The sequence below is a fragment of the Parasteatoda tepidariorum genome, chromosome 1 (assembly GCF_043381705.1).
Source record: "Parasteatoda tepidariorum isolate YZ-2023 chromosome 1, CAS_Ptep_4.0, whole genome shotgun sequence".
NCBI classification, from domain to species: domain Eukaryota; kingdom Metazoa; phylum Arthropoda; class Arachnida; order Araneae; family Theridiidae; genus Parasteatoda; species Parasteatoda tepidariorum.
In genome coordinates this window covers 8,525,304-8,547,545 of record NC_092204.1, presented here as the reverse complement: position 1 = coordinate 8,547,545, position 22,242 = coordinate 8,525,304, and the positions used below count along the sequence as shown (strand labels likewise).

Genomic DNA, 22,242 nt, shown 5'->3' with positions numbered 1-22,242 from the left:
ACATTTCTTTCAATCCCTACGTGTGCGATGTTGATACCGTATATCATCAGTCATCGAATTATATATATATATTATATATATATATTCTAAAAGTGCTCCAGCAATTAAAATAAATTCTCTTCAAATTGTTGTTACTTACTCAGAACATATTAAAAACTGCTATGATAAGTAATAAATATTTTATAGAATTTGAAAATGTTTCAACATAAAATTTATAAATTTTCAAGAAATTTTTTAAAAATTATTACCATGATGACACTCTATTTGTAAGTAATATTTATTAATTTTCAAGGAAACAGTCACTAGAATTATAAAAAAAAAAGTTTGTGAATTTTCTGTGTTTTTTTTAGAATTTTGTTTTACAATGTTTCAATAACTACAATACATTCCTGTGTGTGCAAATAAAAGTATTTCTTAAAGACATTAAAGAAGAAAATTTTCCTCAAAAATGAACACAAATTATTATTTTTATAAAAGTTGCAGACTACAGTAGAGGAATCGCCTACTTAGTCAACTTTTGAACCTGTGCAATTAAATACACACAGAAGAGAGAGTAAATTATAAGAGGATGCACGTTAATTAAATACGTTAATTAATAATTTAATTTTTAAAATTTAATTAACAAATAAATATTAAATTTAAAATTTTTTGTTTAAGACAATATATTCCTGCATTTTTAAATGTGATAAGTTCAGTAGTTTGTAGACTGCTAGAATTAGAAATCTGTAGATAATTTAGAGCAAAACTATTATAGCCCCTTGAACGAAACCAATAGCATAAATATTTTAATTAAATAAAATTTAAATAACAAAGAACCTAAAACAAAATCAATTATTTAAATATTTCATTGAAATAGAATTTAAATAAAATATTCAAATTATTTATGTTATCAGGGGTAATTGTGAGCCCAACTCAAAAATCCTGAAAATTTCTCGAGTAAAGTCATTAATGACACATTTTAAAATATTTATGTCTTCATAAATTTAAATCATTGATATTTTCAAAACATGAAATTCTAAATAAATTATATGCAGCATAATTTAAATTAATAATTATGTATAGGTTTACTTTTATGTCTAATCAAAATTATTATTATTAAAGAAAAAAATATTTAATAATGAAAGAGATGCCAAGTATAAATTCTAGTTCTAATATTTCTAAATAAAATATACAAGAATTTTTAGACAAAATTGTGATCGATGATTTCTTGAAACTTCTAGACCAGGGGTTTCCAACTTACATGAGGCTGGGGGCCACAATTAAAAACACAAATCAAATGGCGGGCCGCAACCTAATCAAAATTTTATGTAGGATTCTTTTATGTTTGAAGGCACATAAAATATTACTGTCAGATTTTTATCAAGTTGTACAAAACAAAAGTATTGATTTACAAATTAAAATTAGAAGTAGATTTTGAAAAATATTTTATTGCATATTAAAAAATTTGGGCTTCAATAACTTTAATGTGCACCCATGTATTAAACAATTAATGTGCAAAACATATCTAACTGTTAAGATATAAAACTTTAAAAAGGTTGGTATTAAAACTTAGATAGTAGCACACAAAATGTTCACTGACAAAATTGAGGTTTGTCTGCTGCAATCCCCAGAGAATAGATATTTACATTTTAAATTTACAAATGTGTGTGTAAATATTTTCGTTCAAAATGAGTAGTTTCAAAAAGTTGAATCGGAGAATTTCTTCGAGAAAATTTCTGATACACACATGCTAAATTATATTCACAAAATACAAAGAAAATGAAATAAAAAACGGCATCATACACGATTATTTTTGTATTTGAATAAATATTTTATTGGGTGCAAAACCTGAGAAAAAAATTTTTTTGCACCGTTGGTATGATAAATTTCACAGAAACGAAGAAATTAGGTTTTTATTAACTCGAAAAATATTTTAAACCCACATAGATTTTTTACTTTTTACGAAAATTGTCTGCAAAAAAGGACAACTAATATATTTTAGTTTGCGGGCCACAAAAAATAAGCTAAGCGGGCCGGATGCGGCCCCCGTGTTTCACTTGAACAAAACTAAAAGCAAAATTATGGATCGTTGAAAAATTTAGTAATTTGCGAGTCGAAAAAGTAGAGCAATAACATCTTGAAAATAGAACGATAAAACATGTCTCAAAAGTAAAGATCATAATAAAATAAACTTAAACTACATAATCTGGTCAATCAAAACTTACACGTTTCCTGATCAACATCAAAATTTGTAGCTTTCTGCTGCTGAGTAACAGGACAATCTTTGTGTAACAGTAAAAGTGTCTTCAAATCTGAAACCTCTTTCCTTAGTGAGGCAACTTCGTGCTGCAAAAAAGTTCATAACATTGGATACTAAAACAATAGTATTTGTGGTAACAGTTATATCATTAAAAATTTTATTTTGTTTAACACTAAACATTCCAACGCTTAATATATACCTATTTCTACCATAGCCGGTCAAATGAGGATTTTATGTTTCTTGATTGAATGAAGGAAACATGGATGTTAGGAAGGAAATAAACTAAAAAAACTTTATTATAATTAAACAAAGTTGTATATTGCCAATTTATATGAATTTACAAACACAAATAATAAAAATTTTTAATTCATTGCTCAACACATTTTTTACATATACAGGGTGCTTCCATTGTACATTTTCTGCAAACATCTTTCTTTTACTTATTATTATTTTCATAATTCTTATAATTATTCTAATAATAAATAGTCAATTCAAGTCATAGTCATTTGACTTGAGAATTATAATTGTCACTTTTTCTTACACAAAAATGCCAATCTAAAATTTTAGGCACTTTAGTGAAATTTGAATTCACAGTTATTCTGATTGAACTAACTACACAACAGTCTTTGCAAAAATGTGCAACTAATCGAATGCAATACGTTGAACATGCATTACATTGTAATTTCTGATTTAATAACCTTATAAAGCAATAAATTGTTCTCCCGGTGACCTGTTGTGGTAAAAATAAGTATACGACAAGTATTATTTGAAACAAACAAAATTCAAAAACAAATAACAATAGAATATTAACTGTATATAATTATTAGAAAAAGTCATGAAGTCATACGTACAAAAACGATAAGATGATAAGCGCATTTTCGATGCAAAAGTTCTTAAACGGTCATTTGACTGGTTATGGTAATTGACTGAATGGTAAAAGTTATTTAGCGTTAAAAATGACTTTTTGTTATCAATATGAATGAAAATAAAAATAAATGATAATTCGAAAACTGTACACGTTGATTCAATTACAGCATGGTCATTCTCCTAATAAATCCAAATTCTAGATTTCAAGAGAAAAATTAGGAATGTTTTGAAAATTTTCATGATTTAAATTAACACATTTTATTTGTAATTTAAAAATTGTAAATTAAAAGAAATATACATTTAAATGCATAAAAAATTTATATTTGACTAAATGAAAAAAAATTTAAGTTAAAATTTTCTATTTTTTAAGCTAAAGTAATACATTATTCCATGTATAAAATTTTTGTGTTTATTTATTTATTTTTTATCATAACTTCCATTAAAAATTCCTTATCAGTTTTATTACCAGCTTTAGAAAACAGGAATTCATTTTCTAAGACAATGTTTTAAAACAGTAAAAATATTTAAATTAATTTAAAAAGTGAAAATGAAAATTCATCATGATTTTCAAAAGCTAAATTTGAATTTTTTAATTGTATTTATGTATTTATGATTGATGATTGTTTAAATCTTTTTTTTAACAGGGCACTTTATTTCTAACATAATATAAACTTGTAATTTAAAACAATGTATTTTCCTCCTATTGCTTAGGTTTCAAGATTGTACCATAAATTTATATCCAATTGATTTGAGTTTTGTCTTACGTGAACCAAATTAAATTTAAATAAATTTCTTTACAAAAGATATTTTGCTTAAAATTTATATGAATAAAACTAAGAACTGTCCCAATGAATGATTTTAAATGATACCATATCATTTCAAAACAAGTAAATACAGTTGGAGTTTAATGAACTTCCATTTTGTGAATTTCAATTTTGCGATTTATTTCAAAGGAACCAAGAACATTTTGGAACTTTCTTCTGAAAATAACTTCCAAACAGCGAAGTGAATTTTCTATTTAATGAACTTTTCTTTGAGATTCACTTTCCCCATTTCCCAATATATTTCAGAACATTTCGAACTTGTTAACGTATTTTATGGGGGAAATGATCTTGAATTGATTTTCACAGCCACTTAACTTTTAGAGAAAGCCGTAAAATCCCTTTCCCTTTTTGTTTACATTTCATACAGGAATCAATGCCAAAAATCAATTTACGAGGAAGCATAACAGAAATTTCTAAAGTATGAAACTATGATGTTAGAGATCATACTATTCGTAACAGTTTTTCCAAAGCTGGATTCTTAGTCAGAGCGGAGATTTTGGAAATTGCGGAGGACGAGGGTGATATTCTTTTGGAAGAACTTAAAAAAATATGGGTACAGCTAAGAGAGAAACACGAAATTTATGATTATATACTAATTAATAATTTTCTTTTTTATTGATTCTGAAGCTGCAACCACAGAAATATTAACTGAATCTGATATCTTGGACTATGTGAAAAATAAAAACAATACAGGAATAAATTGTGAGGAAGACGAAGAATTTGAAGACTGAAATAATGAAGAAATCACCAAACCTTCATATGATGAAAGGTTAACATCATTTAAAACAATTCGATAATAAATAATAATTTACACGATAAAGGTATATTAATTGCTATTTTAGTTATGTCTAGTGTATATGAATTCAAAACATGTTTTGTATTGTATAAATATTTCAAATGGTAATTTTCAATTTAAATTTTTTTCTCCATATAACGAACTTTTCTATATGGATTTAGTGACTTCGTTAAATCAAGGTCCGACAACAACAAAGTATGCAAAGGAATAATAAATACTTGTAAATTTGTATTTGTAGCTGAAAGTTCTTCTGCTTTCCTTTCTAAAGCTGTTATCCATTGTTTTCTCTTTTCTCTGCATCTAGTTGCAGCAGCTCTAAAGTGAACAAACAAAAATTGTCAGAAATAAATAAGCAAAAATAAATAATTAAAAAATAAATAAATAATTTGTAACTGTACCTGTTTCGTTCAAGAGATCTTTTACGTTTTTCATCTACATCATCAATTGTATCTCGACGCTTTCTTCTGAAAATTGAAATATTACAGAAAATTTTAAACAAATATACATTTTTTAAACTTAGTTCAATATTTATTCATTTCAATAAAAATACTTTAAAAATGTTTTCATCATAAAAAGGGGGAAATAATTATTAAACAATAATTACATATTTCTGTATTTTAAAAAATCCTATTTCCACAAGAAAAAGAAAATTTTAAAAAAATTTAAATTGTAAACTTATGTTAAAATACTTTAAATAAAACTTAAAACTATATAAAATTTAACCATAACTATCTAAAATTAATTTTTTCAACAAAAAAATATTAAAAATTTTACTGTGAACTTACCAAAAATAAAACAGATGTAGTATTTAATGTCTGGAAAACTTTAATATGCATTGTAGGGAAAATAGAGAAAAAGTAATTTTTCCCCCAGAAGTTTTTACAATTAGGCTACATTAATATTAATTTAAAATTATGCATGGAATTTTAAAAAATAATCTTTCACTAACATTTAATCTTTGCCTTTTACAGCAATATTTACTTTTAATTTTTTTTTATTTGTTTTATTTAAATTTATTATTTATTTACTTACTATTATTTTTTTTATTTTATTATTATTTTGATGAAGTATCATTCTAGATTTTAGGTAATTTTTTTTTACATATTTTCCCCAAGAAAAATATAGTAAATTATTCATGAAATTGTGTCCTCCCTTGGGATCAACTCATAGATCTCTTTGAAGGATTGTTTGTTAGCAGTTTAACAGCACACCGAATGCTCTTCCTCCTTTGCCCTGGAATTGTTCCAGTTTAGATGGACACACGAGAGAATCGGTGCTTTTTGTATGAAGAAATAAAATTGCCTACTTTCTGTTATAATAGGAAAATTAGTCTTAACAAAACATTGTATTTCCTTGGCCCTAATTCAAAATTATATTTATTAATCAATCAATAGCCAATCAAAAGACTATTGGTAAATAGGTGTTGGCAACGAAAAGAAAGAATAATAGACTATCCATCAATGTGTGTTAAGGTAAAGCATCTTCAACGAAAAGGTGTACATTTTGTCAGAATTAAATCAAGCTCGATAACATAATAGAATTTTAATTAAAAATATTAACAGATTTCTATCATGCAGAAATGGAAGATTAATACAACACTGCCCCAAAAAGCCACTTATCTTAATTTTAGCAATCAACAATCTGTCTCCTTTAATTAAACTGAGAGTAAAAGCAAATGGAACATTGATGTCAGACTTTTTACCACAACAAAAGGTTAAAAAAAATCAAACAAAATAGCAAAGTAAAAACTTTTTGTAACTATCACACAGAATAGTTGGATTCTGGTTCAACAAATTAATCAGGCCTGAAATTTTATTTTGAATTGATGGTTATCCGTAATATCAGGAACTAAAAAGTCTCCACTGAATTTGTTTAAAAGCCATAATAAGCAACTATTCAAAAATATTCCTATTAAAAACTGTACACCTTTCTTATCTTCCAGCAACAACAAAAAAATGGATTAATTATGCAGTAATTAATTTGATATTTAAATATACGCTCTGTGACAATTTCCTAGGTTGTTGACTTGAGTAAATCAAAAAAGATCTTTTTTAATTTTGTGGAAGAAAAAATTTTGTGTCATCTGCATACTGCTTCACAGTTTCCGAATAATATACAGCATTAGAAAAAGTTAACAGTTTTAAAAAGAGTTTCATTATCAAAATTTGCATCAAATACGCTATTCTTTGATTCTGTTAACTTACTTTAGTTCAGACAATCTGGAACCACATGTGATGCAGCAATCTAATATTTTTCTAACCCAAACTAATAATGCTTTTGGCTATTGAAATAGGGATTTCTTTTTTTAAATAAGGGTTTTTACCTACATCATATAAATCATTACATATTAAAAAAAAAATTAAAGACACAAAACTTCGTAAATACAGGTTCATTCAATCAGACGTTCAATAGAATACTGCACACATAGGGATTTCAGACAGTTGTAATTAATTTGTAACATTAAATCAAAAAATAATAACTTTTCTACAATAACAATTAGAAATTTAAATCTATCAGAATTCTCCACTTATGATTGGTGTCAGGAATTTGGACAAACACTCTGGGTCTAGATGAATAGAATCACCAATGATTAAATGAAAGATGTGATTTAGAGCTATTGCAAATAGAGAGACATTAAAAATAAAATAAAAAAGGAATATTCATTTATTAGTACAATCCAGAAAGTATAAAAGGACTTTTTGATGTTTATTGCTAATCTTCTGTTATCTAATTGCTAACATGTTATTTTGTTGGTTTATTAAATGTACTTTTTAAGTTATCGTGATTCTTCATTGAGATACCTCGTCAATGATGCACGCAGTTTAACACCTTGATTCAGAGCATAGAGTAATTGAAAAAATAATTAGTTCGCTTGTAGTCAATATGCACAAGTTTAAAGCTAACTTTAGTTGTGTTTTGACAAATTTTGAGATTTTAATACTTTTTGGATCAGCACAATTTGGCCAATAAACATGGAACAACAAACATAGTAAACTTGATAGAAAAATGTCAAGTACCCTGTGTGTCCAGATTTTTGTGTACCCACGGGTGAGGGAGGAGGAGAAAGACCATATTCATTTATAAGTTCACTGGCTGTCATTGCTGTAAGTTTTGTTTTAACAATGCTTGGAGGACTCTTCCTTGCAATCGGTAGAGATTTCTTGTTCAATTTTAGCATGTCTTTCAATCTCTAAAATGATAAGAAACAAATATACGTATATATATATATCAAGCCAAATCTTTCAACACAAAATAAGTACCTATAAAGCACTTTATACATTAAGAAAATGCAAAATAATTTTCAAAGACTTTACATGATCATGATAAAACTAGTTTCTGACAAAGAACTCTTTTATTCGATTACACTAGCCACCATAAAAAGATCGAGAGATAGATATTTTTCGGTTTGATTTCAGAGGGAGGAAAATGAAGAGGGAAATTGAGAATCTTTTGCAAAATGCAGCCCAGTTATACATGAAAGTGCAAGAATAATTTCCACTGAATCCAGCTCTGTATATGCACATGCGGACCCACAAGTATTTCATCAAACGCAAGCCTTTTTGTAGAATGATTGGTGCTTTCATACAAACATGAATTTTGAGGCACACAAAACCTATAATTGTATCATTCCTACCCATCCGAATTCAGAAAAATATCTAAGTTCATGATCTTTTACTGTCATGGAAATTGTTTTGTCTAGCGCTTGCTATCAAAAAAAATTCCTATTGCTGTTCAACACTAATAAGTTGTTCAAAAGAAAATAATATATTATGATTCACTAAAAATAATAAAGAATTTCGTAAGGAGAAATTACTATAAATATGAGATTATGGACATTATAGTAAAACAGAGAAATAAAGGAAATAATTTACTCAATAACAGAGATAAAAACAAATTATTAAAAAAAATTAATAATTCAAAACATCAAACAAAAAGAAAATAATTTAAATATTAAAATACTTAATCTTTAAAAAATTAAAATATAAATGATTCCGAAAATCGGTTCCTTTTTAAAAAAGAATATTTTAAAGAGATTCATCATATAAAAGGGAAGCTAACTGGAATGGAACAGAATAATTCATAGATAAGTACAATTCTTTTAGAACAATAACTTTTTAGAACAATAGCAGTTTAATTGTATTTTCAAAAACAGTGATGATATGTGGGTAAAAATGTAAGAAATGGTAAGAACTTAATTCATTTTTTCTAACTAACTATTCATTCGTAATTACCACAACGCATTACATTACATCATTGACATATATTTAAAATAATCTTCACCACATTCACTTTTAATAAACTAAAAGAGCGCTGCTAAGTTAAATTTCTTTTTATAAATTTGTTTTCAACTGATTGCCATTTTTTTGCAGTTTCAGGCACACATATCATCACAGTAATCATGAGCTTAATTTAATCATCATATCTCACAAAATCAGCGGGGGCAAACAATAAATAAATGGAATAATTTTTTTAAAAAAAGTAATATTTTTTAATTTAGGAAAAAATTTTCAAAATTCCATAAAAATATTCTTATTAATTCTTTTTTATGAACAATTTTAATATTTTTAATTTCATTGTGACATTTAAATAGAAAAAGTAGAATTTTCCAAAATAAAATTTATAATTGGATCTAAAATATTTGATTACGTGTTGAACAAATATTATTTAAAAAATAGTAATTATAGAAATAGAATAAACCATTTTGATTAAGAATAGAGATAAACGAATATCGTATTTCAATTAAGTATAAATAGATTAAGTATAAATAGATTAAGTATAAATACAGACCATTTTTGTTAAGATATTAGCAGCTGGAATTTCAGAATCTGAAGATTCTGCAGCAGAAGATTGAACTGGTTGGACAGGCTTCAGTTGTTGAACAGTTTGAGGCTGTTGAACAGACTGAGATGGTTGAACAGACTGAGATGGTTGAACAGACTGTGTTACTGTAGCAACGGTGGGAGCTGCAGACATGACAGGAAACTGAACAGGCATGGTTTGGCCATCAGGAAGCCTAATCATCAACTGCAACATAGGTGTAACACAGACAGACTAGAAAAAAAAAAACAATCAGTTAATTAAAACCACATCATTTGTGGCAAAAATAAGCTTTCTTATAATTGGATAAAAAAAAATGGTGATTCTCCTGATGTATAGATTTAGCATTTTCATATAACATTATGCATATTCAATACAAGTTTTAAAAAAGAACCAAAATTGTTTTGTAGTAGCAACTAAGTTAAGCCAAACATACTTAAAATAATAATTTAAAAAAATGGTTATTTTCAGGAAATACAGTAAATTTAACTCTTTGAAAACAGAAAACATCTAATTCCTAATTTATTTCAGTTGAGTGCAGAATCATTAGAATTTTTATAAATTTTATGCATTTTTATCTATTTTATTCTTAAAACATCTATTTTTAATAGAGATTCTTTTATTTGACAATGATAAAGTAATGTTGGATTACATAAAGAAAATATTTTACCTCAAGTACATGAATTACTTTCATTATTAATTCTTTCAAAGAAACTCTTTTGAGTAAGACAAGACAGGGTTCCCTCTCTATTTCAGAAGAAAAAAAATCCCCTAACAAGTATATCAGGTAAATTTCTATGAAAATCCATATTTTATCTATACCATGCAATTTTTCATTAGAAAACTTTGATTACCTTCTTATTTGTTATGTCAAATATTAAATTTTGTGATCAAAAACACATAATAAAATGAGAATGGACACAAGGAAAAGTTTCCTTAAAAAGTGGAATTTAATAAAATAATTGTAATAGATGTTAGAATTATTTTAACTTTAATCTCAATAACTTAATGTTACTGACAATTCTAAGATTAGTTATTTTCCAGGTATCATATAGGAATTTTCCATGTTTTTTTTTTTCTTTTTTAAAAAGTTGCAACTTTCCCTGAATATTCCCTACTTTTTACAGTTAAAATAAAATTCCCAGGCAATTTCAAGTTTGTCCTATTCTCCCTGATCCATGAAAGCACTAAAAAGATTACATTTATAAAAATGAAAATTAATTTCTTTTTTTAAAATTATAACATATTTTGCTTGGAAAACAAACACCTTTAGCAACCATTTAAACTTCTTTAGATTCAATTTTTGAATTCAAAACATCTATAAACTTATGATTCACTGCATAAATATATCTGCAAAAATGGCCATTTTAAAAAAAGAAAATGTAAATGTGTGAAGGGAAAAAAAATTAAAACATGTTTTATACCTAGATGTAGCAACTTTTTTTTAATCTAATCATATCAGAAGTTGTCTACAAAACTAAGCATATATTTCCTCTCGAACACGAGTCAAAATTTTGTTTAAAGAATTGATATAATTTTATTTTTAATATATTAAGTTATAGCAATGCAGCCAAATAAATAAAATAAGTTAAAGAAACATTGTCCACAGGTTTCTTGATTTTTAAAACTACACATACTTGCACCACAGCAGCTTGAGGTTGTTGAACCACTTTCACTTCGCTGGGTTTTTCAGTTACTACAGACACTTGCGTAGGAGCAGGTACAACATTTGTCACTTGTCTGGTGACAACAGCAGTTGGAACACATGTGGCACTTGATTTTGAGGCAGTATTGTTCCCACTAAGAAGAATATATTTCCATTGAATTTTGAACAAAAATAATCTTCACTTATGTTCTAATGATCAGATCTTCAAGTATTAAGTGCCAATAAAAATGTTTCAAAGCCTTAACCTCAAATATGCTTATTAATTTATATCACCCAATAATCAAATTATAAAATCACAAGTGGAAATATACTTTCTCTCAACAAAAATTCTTTTTTTTTAACAAATTTTTATTTTTGATAAAATTTTTGGCATACAAATTCTTACATCATTATAAACTTTTTTGGTCATTATTAAATAAAATTTAAAAAAAAATATTAAAAAATATCCTCTGCTTAAAATTATGTTTGGATAAACAAGTTTTATAACTGTTCACAAAAAGCTGTCCGTTTACATAAAAAGTTTCATAATGATGGAAAAAATACGAGGAGGAAAATTAAAATGCTCAAACTTAAGGCTGCTTTCTGAGCTAAACTATTGAGATTATAGCTTCCAGATAGAGGCTAACCCACATTTCAATGGCTAAAAAAAATATATGTAATAATTATATTTATCCAGAGAAAGTATGCTGTGTTTCTGATTAACTAAATTAATAGTTGGCACTAACTAATTATAATTAGCACATTTAAAGCTTTAGAATCATTAAAACTGGCTCTTAGTATGTGAAAATCTGATAATTAGAATAAAACATACTAAAGGTACATCAGGAGTCGGTCCAGGTGTTTTTTAAGAGGTAAAAATTTTGCGAAAAATTTAGACATAACTTGTGAAAATTAAAAATTATATTAAAAAATCAACACAAAAATATCGTAAAGTTAGAAATTATTTTAAAAAATTGTCACTAGAAATAAAAATAATTTATGGCATAAATTTTTATACATTTTTCGACACATATTCAAAAATAATTTTGCTATTGTAAAATTTTGGGCTTAAAATTGTATCCAAATTTATAAATTCATAAAAATCATTGTCCACGGTTAAATTTCAATTTAATAAAAACATGCATGTAACAGTACTAACACTAAAAGTTATTTTCAGTATGAGAACATTTATGACTAGGTCATACAGAAAAAAGTTTCATAGAGAAAAACATTTTGTCAAAAAAATAAAGGTCTGTTAGAATAAATTTACAATAGTGTTTAAGAAAATGTTCGGATGTTTAGAATAATGTTCGAATTTTGATTTCCTCTAAAGTTACAATTAGTTACTTCCTCTAAATTATTACTTCCTCAAGTAAATATTACAATTATTTACTTCCTCTAAAGTTATAGAGGGAGAGCCTCGTCCGTTTATTTAAAATAATAAAACTCAGTGGGGAAAAAAAGCTAGCTTTGATGTGGCGTAAAGGACCGGTTAAGTGATGAACAACTAAAAGAAAATACTTGAACAAAGAAACTCAAGGGGAAGAAAAAAAAACTTTTTTCTTCAGATCAAATTCAATAAAATAAAAGCACTCACACAGATGTGATCACAGGAGTTTGTACCACACTTGACTTGGTAGCAACAACTTTGTGAACAACAGGAATGTCCTCACAAATTGTATTTAATTCTGTTGCAACAATTGAAGTACTTTCTACGATCGCAGCAGAAGCGTCTTCATTTGACGTTTGGTCTAAGCTCTGTTGGTCATTTGGAGAGAAAGGTAAGGAATCTGCGTTTTCAGTGTGAATGACATCCTTCGATTTTTGCCTCCTTAAAAATTCTGACTTTAAAATAATGGGTGTTGCAGGTTCTGAAGGTAATGTGATTGATGGAGTGTTTAGAACTTCAGAAGTATCAGGCAGGCTTGCAATCAATGATGAGGACTAAAATAAAACAATTTTCAACATTCCTTAAATTAATTTGTTATTACAAAAAAATAAATGCAATAATGATATTCATCTATTGCCAACTTTCCGAACTAGCTAGCAGTAATAAAAAGTAGAATAACGTAGAAATATAGCAATGATGAAAAACAAATTAGTTCTATTTTAAGGTGTACATACAACTTAATTCTAAATAGATATGTAATATTAATAAAATTATACATGTCTTTACAGAAAAAGTAATATAATACAAAATTTAAAATACAACACTGAAATTTTATACTTAATGTAAAATGATGAAATCCATTACTTGGAATCTATGCTCTAGTTTTTGATTAAATAAGAACTAGTTCTTATTGACCTTTTATCATCCTACATTTGAACCACTAAAAAAATTTTTCACGGTTTTCAAATTTTTATTTTATGTTCTTACGCAGAAGTGAAAGTTTCAGAATAGCTTTGATAAAAAGAGGAAAGAGGAGATTTCTATTAAATCAATTTTGTTTTTTATTTTAATCTTGACAATGAAATCTTAATAATTATGGATGAATCATAATTGTTGATGGCTTTACAATTAAACAGAAAAAGTAATATAATACTAAATTTGAAATTTTATATTTAGTGTAAAATGATAAAATTGATTACTTGGAATTTATGTTCTAGTTTTTGGCTAAATTAGAACTAGCTCTTATTGACCTTTTATCATTCTGCATCTGAACCGCTAAAAACATTTTTCACAGCGCTTCGGCTTTAAAGTTATGTTCTTTCGCAGAAGAATAGAAAGTTAAGTTTCAGAATAGCTTGATGAAACGGGGAAAGATGAGATTTCCTAAATTTTTTTGTTTCTATTAAATCAATTTTGTTGTTTATTTAAATCTTGACAATGAAATCTTAATAACGCATTTTTTGTGTTCTTGCCATTACTAAAAATAACTGTCCCCCCTCCCCATAGAGACAATACTCCTCAGCAAAATAAAGAAAAGCCATATTAACTACATTCAAAATTCAATTATTCACTTGCATGTTAAAACCTATAAATATTAAATGCTCAGATGAACTGGTTATACAAATGCTACACTATTTCCAACAGATCTGTTTAAAACAGGAGAAATTAATGTAGAAAAATAAAACAGTTTAAATTTTCAATACCATAAGTATCAATTGTACTACATACTGTAATGAGAAATAAAGTAGGTACATTAAAATTTAATGTAAATATATTTGGTTAATATTTAATCACTATTTACAAAAGATGTCAAAGATAACACAAATGATTATGCATACTTCAGTTATTATTTTAATTTTAAGGAATAAAATAAGAAATGAGAAAAAAAAAAAATTCTTAACTAATTTTATGAACTAAAGTTTAAAAAGGAAGGAAATATATATAAAAAATTCGGTATAGTTAATTTTGATTTCGTATAGAAAATATACATAAATTAAATTCAGCTAGATTTTAAAAGTAAACAAAACCCCTATATAGTCCGGCTTTCGGGAGAACTCCTCCAGACACCAGCCTCGTGTCGTGGCGGCTACCATGGTTACGAGGAAAAGTCACTTTGAATAGTTTTGTCTTGATCTTTCAGAGATGAGAGCAGTCAGAAAGTAAAAAAGAGGAAATCCCAAAAATAAAAATATATATATATATATACAGTACAGGACCAGTTATCCGGAAATCAGAAAACCGGAAAATAAAAAAACCGGAACAAAATTCGATAATTTTCCCGCCATTTAAAAAAAAAAAATCTTTTTTCCTCATAGGATTTTATTTCTTTTTTGAAAGATGCTTACCTTACCATCATTTCGGAAATAATCATTAGTGTATTACTATTCGTTTTTTCTTCTTTTTAAGATTATGTCCAAATATTTTTATTTTTTAGTTGGGTTTAACAATAAAAAAACGTTTTTTTTGTAGTGATTCAGAAAACCGGAAAAATCAGTTATCCGGAATAGCGATGGTCCCGATCATTCCGGATAATCGGTTCCCTACTGTACATATAAACAAAAATGAGACAAAAAAAAGTGTGATTTTTAAACTTGTAAACCATGTGAATATAAATCCCGATATGAGACTTTTAAATCACGTAAATATGAAACTCTACATCGAATTTAAAAAATGCGAAAATACAAATCATGATTTTTTAATTTTTTGATCACGATGCATAATTTTTAAATCGCGCGATATTACAACCACAAAAACGAATCACGATATTGGATTTTAAGCTCGCGTGAATACAAATTGCTACATAGGGCTTTAAAAGCTCGTAAATACAAATCGCGATAATGATTTCTTAAATCTGGTAGGTAAGAATCGCAATGTACAATATTTAAATCGCCTGAATAAGAATCGCAACGTTCAACTTTTAAATCAGGTAAATACGAAAATCGAGATTTGATAATAAAATCGCGATTTTAAAAATGCATAAATACAAAGCACGATATTGGGTTTTAAATGTCGTAAACAAGAATCATAATATACGATATTTAAATAGCGTAAATAAGAATCGCAATGTGCAACTTTTAAATCAGGTAAATACGAAAATCGATGTTTGATATTAAAATCGCGTGAATAAAAATCGAGATATTTGCAGAGTCTGGACTTGTGATTTCTAAAAGGCTTGTTTGTATTGTTTTTGTTTAGACATAATAAATAAAAATTTACAAGATTAATTGAATGAGCAAATAAATATTTTCTCCGCAAATCACCTCTATTTTTTTCCTCTTTTTTTGTTTGTTTTCACGCCAGAATACAAGAAGCAGCGACGTCTGAATTACGAAAATACGAGCTATCCAGCCGACGGATAAAAAATACGGAAATCTACGGAGAAAATAGCTAAAATAAGTAAAAATGTGGAAGGGTTAGCAGCTAGGGCGTAGATTGAATTTTCTGTTTATCTTTGAAAATCGTAAATAAATATAATTATTTTACTTCAATGACTGAATTTTAAAAAAAACAAACAAAAAAACGGGATATTTATTTAAAAAAGACGAAACTTTTAGAGAATCAGAGTTTTTGAAAAAAAGGCTGAAATTCGAGAGACAAAAAAAAATCTCATCCCTGTATAAAGGTCAACCAGTTTTATCCCAAGGAAATGATTTTTAGAGAAACTTCAGAGGGAGGAAAAGGGACTTCAATAATTTCCCTCCGCGGAAAATTAAATTCCTCATAAATCATTTTAACTTGCGTAAAAAAAAAATTCAGCGGAAATTAGCGGGAAAAATGGAAAAATCTGAAAGAAAGCGGAAATCCGCGAATCCGCGGAAGAATCTCATCCCTGATCTTTGCATAGGTCAGCATGAGTAAACCAATCAACACTTTCATTCCTCCATTGCACCCCCTTAAGAAATGTGCTCTTACTTGTAACCATGGCAGCAGACAGTTCCAGATTTCTGGTCTGGTGGAGTACTCGTCAGAGCCACACAATACAAACACTTCTGCATTTAAAAAATAATAATAAATTTCAGTATTTAAAATAAATTAAAGAGACTGCAAGGCAGCCTGGCATAGACTTTAAATTAGATTTAGATCAATGGCAGGCTCAGGCTTACTTTGAATTTTCAACTTACTTATAAACTGAATTTGAAAATATCCAAGGAAAATAATGTTATGTGTAAACTTATTAAAACAGCTAAAGAATAAGCATGAAATATATTGACATAATTTATGATCTTTATTCTTATAATATTCAGCAGACCTGACATAACAATTGAACTTTGGTTCAAAATGCTCAATCTCAATAGAAAAGCTTGTGAGCCCTCCAAGAGTCGAACACATCTATTTATGCTTGCTTCACAGCTCAAGAACATATTAGAGGGAAAAAATATTTGAAAAAAAAAATTAGCAGATAAAATTTTATAAATATTTTTTTTAATCCATAGTTTTGTTTAATATGCTAAGTGCAGGGTTGCAAAAATCCCACTTACACAGTAAAACCCACCCTAAAATGAGTTTTACTGGGTTTTTCTAAAATTGATTTTTTTTTATCCTCTGTTACACTAAAGAGCTATTTTATTGAAATATATACGTAGTCTGGAGAGTCCCCTTGCTGGATAGATTTGGCTGTATGACCATTGATTAGTCATTGCCCTTGATTCACTTTCTATGTAAAAAAAAAAAAAAAAAAATTCTACATATTTTTTAAGATTAGATATATTAAGTTAAATGTAATCCCGTGTTAAAATAAGTTTCAAATGCGTGACATATGTGAGTACATAGCAAATTTTTTATCGTAATGTCAGAACAAACTTTTTTCAGACTTTTGCACCAATTAATTTGTATTAATTATTAATTATGCTTTAATTACCTATCTGTTAAGTCAATTCATAAAATTAAACTTAACTATTAATATTAAAATAGTAAGCTTTTTTAAAATAAGGAACTTATTCCTGCCCTCTCTTTTGAAAAAAAAAAACCCAATAAAATATAAAAAATCCAGAAAAGCCCAATAAAACTAACCCGGGTTGGGTTTTTTGAAACCCGAACTAAAAAAGTGAGCAAATAAAATGAACTACCTCAGGGATATTGAAATTAGGTGTGCCAGAACCAGTGGAATTTGCTCTTCGAAAAGTAGCATCAAATGGATTCTCAGCATGGAAATCTTGGAATAATTCAGCTGAATCTAATGCATTCAAGAATCTGGTAGGTGTTGGAGTTTGATCTTAAAAAAAATTTATACATTATTATCATTATATATTATTATATTACATATTATTATCAGTGATAAAATGTATAATTATATTTTGATCAAAATGTATCAATATACAGTAAAACCTCCGTTAATGACCTCCTCTAAGCAATGGTAACTACTGAAGAACGATTATGGTACTGAATGGTTTCCATAGGATTTACCAGGGTGTGTAGTCAGATTTTTCAACAAAAAATAAGCACCTTTTAAGTATTTTTAAAGCATTCAAAAAATATTTTTAATCAAAATAGTTCTTAATTTATAAACATAAAATCAATAAATTTCAAAAATATTTTCAAAAACTTTACATAATCATGATAGAATAACTAGGTTCTGATAAATAGCGCTGAGAAAATTGTGAAAATCATGCTTTTTTTGTAATTTAGAACAATTGACAGGGCAAAGAAAAAAACTCTTTTTAAATGATAGAAAATTAAGCACTTTTTACAAGCACCGAATTTTAAAAAGAAAACACCTTTAAAGGCTTTTAAAAAATGTAAATCAAAAATAAGCACCTTTACGCACTTTTTTAAAACTCTACGCATCCTCTGTTTACATTACCGGGAACCTCTGAACAGCTACTACTGAACGAGCACTCGTTAATCGTATGAATTTTGTATCTTAGTCAACTTTTACCAATTTTTAACACTTGTCTGCATTATTTTAACAGATGGCCGGTCATTGCCATTTAAAATCATTCACAATTTTTAATGGCAAACATTCACAAAATAGTCAAATTTTAGATCTGGCAGTTCAGTTTCTATAGATAAGCTGCATCTTTATAGGCTGGTCAGCAAAAATAACAGGAATCTTGTTCAATTTAAATAGCTAAGCATTCATACAGAAGTCAACCATAGTTTTGACAGTTCAACTCACATGCATCTTTAATGTGTCGGCTCAGGAATCTTTTAACATAGACAATGAGCAGTAATTGCATCATCATTGACCAGCTTTTAATTTAAGCAGTTCTTAGAAACAGAGTTGGCATGTTCAGGACAGAATGGATTAACCCACTGTTTAAACCAGGGTTTAAACTGTCCTGTCCAAAACTGTCTTTAACTGTCCAAAACCCTTTTATTCAAATTATATCAGCAGGTCGTCGCGCTACCGAAGCGGGGGTGCCATCCCTTCCGCAGAGGATCAAAATTGTGATGGCATGTCTTTGGATCATCCTCCGGGATGTTTTCCAGACTGTCGCCAATAGCCCATTGTGCAGCTCTAGTGCGACGTAAAGTAACAATAACAACAACATCAAATTATATCACAATTTTAAAAAAATATTGCAAAAATAAAAGTTTAATTTTTGAACAAGAAATGAAGACAAGTTTTTCCTTTATTAAAAAAGTTTATCATCATTTTTAATATTACATTATTTATCATTATGCAAAAACATAATTTACCAGTATTAAAAGCACATTTAGGTTGAGAGCTAGAAGCTTTTGTTTTCCTCATTGAAATAGATATCCCACAAAAACAAATTGAAAGAAATGTTATATTCCACAAGAACAAATTGTTAAGATAAGGCGTTCTACATTCTAATTCCTCATAAATCTATCACTCCTTTTCTCCTCTTCTGCTGACCAGACGAATGGTCCTCTAGCGTCCACCATGTAAAAGGGGGCGACCACAAACAATTTGTAGCTTACAAATTATCAATTTGTTTTCATGGGATATCTATTTCATTGAGGAAAGCAAAAGCTTCTAGCTCTCAGCCTTATTTATATTTAAAGGATAAGGTATTCACTTTTGTTGATCATTGAATTGTGTAGCTTCAAAAGTTATTAATTTTTTCCTATTATATTATACTATTTTTCTTTCATAAGTTAAAGAATATTGTATAAAAAATAAATCAAATATTTATTAATACAGGAAATTTTTATGTGTGCAATGGTAACACTTGTAGAATTTTTACCAAAGTTCAAGGTTTTGGACACTTTAAGACGGTAAAATCCTCGTGTCCGGTTCAAAATCCCAACCCTGTAAAGAAATAGCCAGTGCGCGTACTAAAGAAATAATATGTGAATGCGTCCGACTAGTATTTGTTGAGCAATTTTTTTCCTTCATATTTTAGACACTAGAAGAGAGGATGTCTAAATACAAACTTTAGTAAATGAATAATCGAAATATGAGTGATTACGACAATCAAAAATTGCTTACATTGGAGAACAAAATAAAAGTTAGTTCAAATAGTAAAAAAGCCATAAATTAGCTTCACTGCTGAAAAATGAGAATCAACTATATCTTAAAAAAAAAGTGATCATAATGTTAAAGTATAATAATGATAGTAAATATTAGGTATGTTATTTGAGTCATATTTTTTGTAATTATGCACTTCTTTTCTTACATTTCTGTTGTTTGATATTGCATTTTTTAAAAAAAAAACATCCAATTCAATTACAACTTCAAATGGCGGCCATCTCTTAACACTGGTCACAGTCCTGCGAGGGACGTCATTCGAAGGTTTTACTGTGCAATGCATAGAAAAAAAGAGTTGCCTACTACTATCTTTTCAGATATTTATAACGTTGAAATGATTTAAACTTTTAATTGCAATTAGAAAACTTTAAACATAGTTTAAGATTTTGATCAAAATATTGAATTTACTTACAGCACAAATAAACATTAGTAAAAATGGGGATCAACAAAATTTTGAAACTTCTCCGTTAAGAAGCATAATTATGGAAACAATTACCATAAGCAGAGTGCAACAAGAAAATAAATATTTTATGCAGATTTATGTATAATAATTGCCAAAAAATTTTAAAACCAGTAAAGACAGAAACCAAACACTCCCAGAAAAGACTTGTTGCAGATATAAGTTCTTGCTGTAATTCATTAGATATAAGTTACAGAACTTATATCAAACATTTCTGCAACCAGACTTGTGAAAACCACAAAAATTCCTCTGCAAGTATTATCAAAAATAAAATGTCATAAAGTAAATACCCATTTTCTTAAATGATGAATAAATTAAGTAATTAAGTAATATGAATTGTTTAAATTCTCAAATAGAAATTAGAATTTAAATGTATGAAAACCAGGAGAGCTCTTAATTGTATTTGAAATAGAAAGAAATTCACAAAAACCAGTATTCCAATCAATTTTCCAGTACGGATGAAAGTTATGAATTTACTGAATAAATAATAAACTATTCACACATGGTAAAAATGTGGAGAAAAAAAAATCCAGCTGTTAACCTATCCTGAAATTTAAATAATTCTCACTTTGATTAATGAATGAATTACAACTTACAGGGAATAAGAAAGAAAAAGCTATTTGTTACTTAAATAGTTTTTAAAACAAATTCAAATATTTAATTTAAACCTTTTTGAATAAAAATAAACAATAGCACTAGGCCTAAATTAGATTAATATATGGAAAATAAAGAATTATTCAGTTAATGAAAGTAAAAAAAATAATTATTAATTATTATAAAACCATCACTAATATTTCATGCTAAGGCCATAAAAAAAAGTAAGAAAATAACTAAGCAATGCACACACATAACACAGTGCTTTTCAATTTAGCAAATAATTACTCGATTTGCAAATAAAAAGCAATTAGCATTTTTTTTTAAAAAAAACTTAATAATGTGTAATTAATAATGTGAATAACAAAAAAAAATTTATTTAAAAAGCATCTGCAATTATTTCACTTCATGTAATATCAATGATTAGACAAAAGAAAAAACCAGAGAAACTGCTGCACTTTCTATCATAATTTGATGAAGGGCAAGATGGTAAGTACTATTACAGGGGTCTGTCTAGGTTTTTCTGAGAGGTACCCATTTCGTGAAAGACATCAATTTGTGAAATATAAAAATTATATTAAAAAATCAACACAAAAATATGGTAAAAATATGGATTTATCGTTTCTTAAGGGATACAAAATAAAATTTTAGGAAAAAGTATTTCGTGAAACTACCGTTTTTCCTAAAGTTAAATTTGTGAAGGTACCGCCAGGGTAGGCAAGTTTTTGACACATGACGGTTTTTACCGGTTTATACCATGGTTTTTACCGTCATGTCAAAAACCCCTCTGTCAAAAACCCATAGTTTTGAGAAAACTGTATTTTAATTTGAGTTTAACTGCTTATGATTTAAAATTAATTCATTTTTGGGCAATAAAATTAGAAAAAAAGTTGCTAAAAGATATTTAAGAACAGATTTTTGCATTTTCCCAACATGATTAATCAAATCATATTATTTGAAGTAAAATATTAGGATACTGAACAAAATTTTCAACATTTCCAAGCATCATTTTGTTTCGTATATTATACATTACTGAAGAATGTCAAGTCATTCCTGACTTAGAGTTTGTTAGTAGTTACAAGTTTTGAAAGTTTTGTTTAGCTTATTTCTAATATTTAAGAAATGCCAAATTTTAAATTCTTCCTTTTAGTTCTTGGCATCTAACATAGTTGGG

The 22,242-nt window shown here is 27.5% G+C and overlaps 1 protein-coding gene across 4 annotated transcripts in view; it reads right to left on the bottom strand.

Annotated features, from left to right (window-relative positions):
* The window catches only part of LOC107440184 (cyclic AMP-dependent transcription factor ATF-7), a 36,940-nt gene that overhangs the window by 10,616 nt on the left and 4,082 nt on the right, over positions 1–22,242 (bottom strand). For all 4 annotated transcript variants that reach the window (XM_016053032.3, XM_016053036.3, XM_016053034.4 and 1 more), the window contains exons 4-11: positions 17,646–17,791; positions 12,787–13,133; positions 11,182–11,344; positions 9,515–9,778; positions 7,744–7,916; positions 5,125–5,190; positions 4,945–5,041; positions 2,205–2,325 (exon numbers count right to left, since the gene is read on the bottom strand). In XM_016053032.3, the coding sequence (XP_015908518.1) occupies positions 2,205–2,325; positions 4,945–5,041; positions 5,125–5,190; positions 7,744–7,916; positions 9,515–9,778; positions 11,182–11,344; positions 12,787–13,133; positions 17,646–17,791 (1,377 nt within the window). The remainder of the gene's footprint in view (positions 1–2,204; positions 2,326–4,944; positions 5,042–5,124; positions 5,191–7,743; positions 7,917–9,514; positions 9,779–11,181; positions 11,345–12,786; positions 13,134–17,645; positions 17,792–22,242) is intronic.